The 8,260-nt window shown below is 35.5% G+C and overlaps 1 protein-coding gene across 1 annotated transcript; it reads right to left on the bottom strand.

The window, feature by feature from the left end:
• Positions 1-2,432: 2,432 nt before the first annotated feature.
• On the bottom strand, positions 2,433-5,983 carry LOC139858260 (monosaccharide-sensing protein 2-like). Its single transcript, XM_071847126.1, has 5 exons — positions 5,902-5,983; positions 5,258-5,824; positions 3,741-4,615; positions 3,455-3,642; positions 2,433-2,868 (listed from the first exon to the last, which is right to left on the bottom strand). Exons 1-5 carry the CDS (start codon positions 5,981-5,983, stop codon positions 2,433-2,435), a joined length of 2,148 nt encoding a protein of 715 aa, XP_071703227.1.
• Positions 5,984-8,260: the final 2,277 nt, after the last annotated feature.

Consider the following 8,260-nt stretch of genomic DNA (forward strand, 5'->3'; position numbering starts at 1 on the left):
TTTCGGCGAGATTAGACAGAGACAGCAGCGTAATTTCCGGTGAGACTCAAAACTCCGACTATTCAAAATTGAGAACCAATCGGGTTTGAAAAATCGGGTCTGAAGAATCGGATCTGAAGAATCGAATCTGAAGCGAAGAACAATCGGGTTTGAACAATAGCGATTTTGTGTTTTTTCATCTCGATTTAGGGTTACGATGTTAGTAACGATTTTGTGGTTAAACTTGTTTATAATTTGTTTATTTCACATATTTCTAATTTATGTTTCTAATGTTTATATGTTTCTGCTGCTGCTATTCTTATGTTTCTATGTTTTTACAGCTATTCTAATTTAGAATTGCCCACAGGGTCATGATGTTGTTATTGTTATGTTTCTAATTTATTTCATTGTTACTGAAAAAGATAAGGAACAGATGTGTATATGGTTAGATTGTGAACAAATTGTTGGAGTTTAACGATGGTGTCAATTTGGTTAAACTTGTTCTTTGTTTGGTTCTTTACATGTAGTTATCGATTAATGAATGAGATTTAATTCAAGAGTTAGGGTTTTGTAATTTGTTATGAATGGGTTTGTGATTTGGTTATACATAAATGGGTTTTGATTTAGTCTGTAGATTTGGTGGATTTTGTGAAAATGTCACCTGATAAAGAAATCAGGTTTTAGTTTAGGGACAACAAGATGGAGGTGATAAAAGATGAAGAAAACTTAAAATGACAATTTTACCCTCACATGTTTTGCACGTGACTTGACTTAACGGCAATAATCAACGACCGTCAGTTATAGGGACTAAATCAGCAACATTGACATACCACGAGGATGAAATCAGTCGAAAAAAAAGTACAGGGACTAAATCAACATTTTAGTACAAACCACAGGGACTATTTCAGCAATTTTGTCTTTAATTAATTATGAATCTTGTCAAAAACATTAAATAAAGATTAAAAAAGATTTTGGAGACGTGAATATTGACCGGAAATGAGTCATGACTTTGTTAATCAGTATCTCTCTAGCCAACTCTTCAGATATTTTAAAAGTTGGCCTTTTAGTATTTAAATAAATAAATAAATAAATAAATACAGTCCAGTTACAAAAGGGTCAACACATAATCCGATTTAGCCGTAAATAAAAATATTTGTAATCAATCTTTTTTTGTGTTGCAGTGTTAAGATTAAACATTTTCCAGTTACAAAAGGTGTTGGAAAAATATAAGTTTTTTGAATTTTTTTTTTCAAACTTTGAACCTAAATATGTATATGTATATGACGTATTTACGAGTGATAATTTCTTTGGTTACGTAGCTCTTGACAAGAGCTTTGCAACGATATATTATGTGTCCAAAGTTATGAAGTGGTGAATGAGATATATTGTGTCAAAGTGAGGTGGTTAGTGCTGGAAATGAAGAGAGAATGTGGCTAATTTGGGTTAACTTTGCATCCGACCCGTGGGCTGTATTTGACACATAACCCATCAATTTAAGTGGGTTTGGTTGATCCAGAATTTTCTCTCTATCAATTCCATGGGTCTTATTTTTAGTAAGGAAATCAAGGTGATTCATGATTTATTTTGGTTCATTTTGGTTCATTTTGGTGTATAAATAGACATAATCTTCACCCATTGAACACACACAAAAGGCCACAACAAATACTCTCTATAACCTCCGCATTTTGAGGCGAGTAGTTTACTCTGGCTGTACGCAGCTTTAGGCCACCGTACCCTCGAAAACAGGCTCGCATATGTTTTAAGAAAATTGTGTTCAACACAAGCTCTAGCCATTGTTTTTTAATGTTTTTTAGTTACGTTTTTCATATTTCATAGTGTTGCATTATCTTTCTTTTGTAATAGTAGCTCATCTCAATTATGTAATTTGAATATTTTGTCCTATAAAAGGGTCACCCAATAGTTGAGTGGTACCCAGTACCTTTGAAGCTGGACCCACCATGTGGAAGCTTGGACTTAAAACAGACGCATGTTTAATCTTCACTCGCGGCATGAATTTACAACTCTTGTGGCAGTGGGATGATGATTGCTCCCGTCACATGTGTGGAGACCCGGTGGAGGTAATTTTCCAGCATCCGACTCTTTCGAAGTGGGTCTGGCGGGTTTCCAAAGAAAACACAAGGTCGGAACGTCCCTGCCAAACATACACCTTTTTGGACTGTGGATGTCAAATTGACAGATGAACAATAATTGAAACTAAACAACATATTATATTTCTGAAATAATGAGCATAAATCAATTAAAATTCTTGAAGATATGCAATACTAATAATGATTCAAAGTTTGCAACATTGAAAAAACGAAGCTTAAATGCAAAAAAACAATTACAGATAGCCATGAGAAACATAACAGGTTTATTAATTTTTTTTTTCCGGCATCTTAGCACATATTCTTGACCTGAGCTCCATCATACCATTTCAAGGTTAGTAAACTTGATCAATTTGCCTTCTTATTAGCAGCACCCATAGCGAAAAACTCTGTAATAACTTCAAGTGGCATGCCTTTTGTTTCAGGCACTCTGAAATAAACGAAAAACCACGAAATGGTACAAACGACTGCGTAGATACCAAACGCACCCGCAAGTCCAATAGTAGTGAGCAACACTGGAAGTGTGTAAGTTACGATAATATCCCCGACCCAAAACGTAAGCGCACAAATAGCGATACAAAGACCTCTAACGCGAGTAGGAAATATCTCTGAGCAAAGTGTGTTTGGAATCGGTCCATAGCCCATCACGAACGTGCAGAAATAAACGACAACACTTATGGTTGAAACGACTGCATGGGTAACGGACCCCATATGGATCGTATTGCTCAAAACTAGCACAATGAGCGATAAGATAAGAATAGGTAGCGTACCTAGTAGCAATGCCCTGCGCATAATCAAGAAAAAAGCATCAAGTGCACCATGATGTAACGAACTAAGGTCTATCATTCGTATAGTCTATAATCAACCGAGGACCCAAATACTAATTAATGACCCAAATACTAACCAAATATACCCTAAATGTTGAAAAAGCTCAAAGGTGGCAATTTCAACCCAGTTACTTATTAATGAGTTAAAGTTATAAGGTTTCCCTGTTCGGGTTATCCGGAAAGGCTAGTATTCCAACCCATAATCTAATGTACGCGGCCCAACCGGATTACTCCGTGGCCATTTCCAACTCTTCCCTAGCCATCACAAGATTCGAACCTAAGACGTTTTGCAAGGATATAAAAAATTGTAGCTAGATAGGAACGAGTCAAATGGGTCAAACAATTTTAGCCCATAGTATTTCATAATATATTAATTATGAACCAAAATCTTTACAGAAATTGGGAAAAATGTTTGTGGGCCAGTCCAACCCGCCATGACCCATTTTGACCCGTATTGAAAAAGGATGCATTTCAAGGCGAACCTGTTTCGATGTATTACCCAACCCGCCTATCTTGACACCTAATGAATATGTAACAGTTTACCTTCGGCCTGCTATATCAATAAGCTTCATGGCAACACCGATGCTAGGAAGCATTAATAAGGTTGTAACGCCGCTAATGAGAAAAGAAGCCGATTCGGAACCAATTCCCATGTTAGCCAAAAGAAGTCCTACTCCTGCTTGTTCAAGAATTTGAGGAGTGTAGTACAAAACTCCATTTATACCAGAAAACTGTTTCAATAAAATAAACAAAAATTAAAATAAACAAAAATTAAAACACAAACACTTCGAAACGAGTTGTATGTAGATAAGTATAACGAACGATTCACCTGTTGAAGTATTTGAATACCAACACCAACAATCAATGCTTGTTTAATACCAGGCTCAGCAAGATCAGCCCAACTCGTCCCTTGTTTACTAGAGGGTGGTGGCTTAATCACACCCCCCTGAATCGGGTTCTGACCCGTTGCATCATCTAAACAAAGAACCGACCTACTCACAAGAGCCGACGCTCGAACCGCATCACCATCACCTGCACCAGGTAACGATGCAATAGACCCACGTCTCGATTCAATAGCAGCACCACCCTCTTGATGCAAATAAATCCTCTTAAGCCCGCCCGCTTTTTTCCCGTCGTCCGTTTTTCGATACGCCAACTGCCACCCACCACCAATCCCCATCGCATTTGTCGTTTCACTTTGTAACATACTACTTTTCGAAATTGGTGCAATCATGTCTTTATCTACACCCGTTGAGTTACGCGATAACAATGGACTTTTTAAATTATTATCATCCGATTCGTCTCCTGATAAATTCTCCTTATCTTGATTACTTTCAACATCCCAATTATCGGGTTTATTTTGTTGTTGATTTTGTTCATGAAGTATGCTTCCGAAATTCGGAAAAATCATACTTCTCATGCTTCCTATATCGTTTTGTTTCTCGTGAACACTTCCAAATAACGTTACCATCGGATTCATCATGTTTGACGCCATGCTTCCCTGGCGTGAAGCTACGAATAACGAACTTTGGCCCCGAACTGGCTTAGCCACCCATGATTGACCTTCTTCTGCACCGTATAACTTGATTTGATCTTTTTCTTCAACGTGATCTTCGCTAAGCTCGTTGTCTGCGTTAATGACATACTCTTCGACGGATGTTTCACCTCCCACTTCTAGACCTTCAACTAGTAATGCCATCTCACCTGTAAAACAAGATTTCTTAACAAATTCTTGATCCAAAAGTTTATGTGTGAATAATAAAAATTGAGAATAAGATAACTAGTTATAATAATCTGATAACCAAAAAAAAACAAACACAGCTTTCTGTATAACATAAAGATTGAATGGTTCTCGTCTGAATCCAAGTTTACAAAACTCGCTACTCGGGAAGTAGTCAGGACTGCAACTCGGGGATTAATCGGATCGGATTTTTGTATACTTATAAATAATAAATTTCAAAGTTATATGTGTAAATATCGAAGAAAACCATAAACATAAACTTTAACATAAATGTCTAAAAACATGAATATAATCGTTCATTTGTTCAAAAACTCTAAAATTTTAATTTAAATTCATATTGAAATGTTGACCAATTTTGACTTTGACCAACAAATCTGATTTTTTTTGACCCATTAATTGATGTTGACAGACTTTGGAAAACCGAATCGGTCTATTCTTAAAAAGGAGTAGGTGATTAATCGAGAGTAGTCAGGAGTGTAATGACCAACTAATAACACAGATTTTAAAAAATTGGATCAGTCTATTTTTTAAACAGGAGTAATCGGGGATTAATCGAGTAATTGGGTTTTTTACAACGGTGTAACGATTGAGTTAAAGAAACGAACCTGAGACATCTTCTTTACCACGAAGCGCTTGCAGAACGATTTTAGCTTCGTCCATCTTACCTTTACTAACCAACCACCTTGGAGATTCAGGCAAGAAAAAAACCGCCAATAAAAAGTACGCTATAGAAGGTATCGATAAGACCCCGAGCATCATTCTCCAACTAGCATCCGATTTTAACGACATAAAGAACACCATAGTGTATGCTAAACACATTCCAATACTACCCGTAAATTGTGGAAGAGTGTTCAACAATCCTCTAATATCCGAAGGGGCAGTTTCGGAAATATAAAGTGGGACAAGTGTGACAGCCAAACCTATTCCGAACCCATCAAGTAATCTTGCTACTAGCAAAACATAAACATTTGGTGACCAACACATTACTAGACCACTAACGAAATAAAACACCGACGAAATTACTAGCATTGGACGCCTTCCTATTGCGTCAGATACAGATCCTGAAAATGTAGTGATCACTGTTGCACCGATTAGTGACATGGCTACTATTAGCCCTTCGATTGTTGGTTGCGTTTCTAAATGGAATTCTTTTTTAATGTAAAGAACAGCTCCTGTACCATTAGATTACGGTAAATATTGTTAAGCTAAAAAAATAACATAGTGTAAGTTATATGAACCCTTTTTGTACCTGCAATTGTAGCATTATCCCATCCTTGCAACATGTTGCCAATGGCCGCAACAATGGCTACATACACAGCTCCTTTCGCCATTTTCAGAGACTTGAGTTCAGTATTGTATTGATATCAATAAGAGTTCTTCGACTTAATCCAATCGTTGTACCTTCATCATTACAGTTAAACATAATACGAGTCAAAAAAAATTTCCATTCCACATGTGCGTTCAGACACTTTGGTTACCGTATGAATCAGGTGCATATACTAACATTTTGTTTCTTGTTGTACTGCATTATTTTTGCATTGCATTAAACATGAAAACAGAATTAGTTAGTATTATTTTGTATCTCTTTTAAAGAATTTTTCTAGACACATACCATCTTTGTATATCCTGTTTATGCATTAAACTCACCAATTTTAGTAATGAAACATAAATCAGAGTGGAATCAAACAATATCACATCACATAAAATATAGAAATTTTTTTTATAAAGGATACCTTATGGACATAATTTACAAATCAAAGTTTTCTTCCTGCAAATGTTATATAATTCAAGTGACAGAAAAAAAAAATCACATACAAAATAATCATTTTCCCATGTCTATTACATATACACACACAATTCTTCCATTTACTTGAAGATAAATAAAGGATACCTCAAGGACAGATGAGGTATTTAAAGCATCCTCATGATGAATTTCATTAAACAATGTTGTAAAGAATCATATTTGATTAAACAAATAATCTTAAAGATTCATGAAAAATGTAATAATGCATGAGAAGACCAATAAAAGTTGAGAGTATTTTGTGATTTGTTAAGAGTGAAAAGAAAGTAATATGGAGGGAGAAAAAAAGGGGGTCAAAATGAATACCAGTTCTTGAGGGTTTGCATGTGGATAGCAAAGAACATGGCATGCAAATGGTGAATATGATCTCAATGGAGGTTAATGGGTCCTATGTTTTAACATCAAGATCCTAAATTTAATGATATTTTCCCATAAACATGGAAATGGGACATATCTAAACGGAATTAAGAACAAACTTCCAATTTATAATTTGGCGTTATGATTTGTACCTAAAGTTTGTTGCAATAAATCACATGGTTTAATTATTAGGTTAGGGTGGGTATGACTCTTTAGGTCCTTGTAATTAGGACATTTGGAGTGTAAAAAAGGAATTTTTGTGGCTAACATAAATCTACAACAAATTTTGATTTTTTGGACAAAGACGTTTATGATCTTAACTCTATATTATAGAAGTATAGGCTTTAAAACGTACTCAAAAACTCGTTATTTGACAAGCGAATCCACTTATCTTCTTGATTATAAAATCGATCATGATTTCATACGTACAAACCCATGGGGTTTTAAATGTATGCATTAAACGTTAGACAAAATTGCACCGGGGGTCCCTGTGGTATGTTCGAAATAACAAGTGGAGTCCAAAAGAATTTTTTCACCTTGAGGGGTCACTGTAGTTTGCAATAGTTTCACCGGGGGTCCAACACTCTAACGTCTGTCTAAATCTAACGTTTTTGGACCTCACATGACTTGCACATGAGGGTAATTTCGTCTTTTTATCCTTCTCTACTTAAAACAAAAAAAAATAAAATAAAAAAATCTTGCACTAATAACATCACCTGCAATATTTTAATTAATGTTTTACAAATGGTAATTAACCTGCTTAACTATCTTCTTGCAAATCATGTTCACATCTTCTTCATTCTCCTTTTAATAACATCACCTGCAATATTTTAATTAATTACCCCAACACCACCATTTTTTGTGACAATTTCACCTCACCTATCTCTCTTACACACAAATAAAGCATCAGTAGATTTAATTGAGAAGATGGCAACAAAACCTTTTGTTTTCTTTAATTTTCTTTTGCAAAACAAATTGCACACCATTAACAAACATGAACTACAATACATAACAAAATAATCAACAATTCCATCATCATCAACGAATACAAATATCTAAATGTAAAAATCATTATAATCTGATTGATACTTCACCTAAATAGATTTGATTGATACTTCACCTAAAGATTGATTTTTTCCACACAATCATGAATGGCGGTGAGTAATTATCAAAACAAAACAAACTTTAATCACCCGAGCTCTGTTCGCAAATAGATCTGAGCTCTGTTCGTAAATCACCCGAGCTCCACCTCCACTGCTTCTGTCGCCGCCGCTAAACGCCGTCTCACACGCATCGTTCACAAATTCCGTTAACGGTTCCCTTCCGAGTTACAGTTGATTTCTGAATTTGGGGTTCATGGTAACCGAGTAGAGAGACTACAAATGAGGGAAAAAGGAAGAAGAATAAATTGTTTTCTAACAGCCATCAATAATCTTTGATTTAATTTCAT

Source organism: Rutidosis leptorrhynchoides, chromosome 7 (assembly GCF_046630445.1).
Source record: "Rutidosis leptorrhynchoides isolate AG116_Rl617_1_P2 chromosome 7, CSIRO_AGI_Rlap_v1, whole genome shotgun sequence".
In the NCBI taxonomy this organism is placed as follows: domain Eukaryota; kingdom Viridiplantae; phylum Streptophyta; class Magnoliopsida; order Asterales; family Asteraceae; genus Rutidosis; species Rutidosis leptorrhynchoides.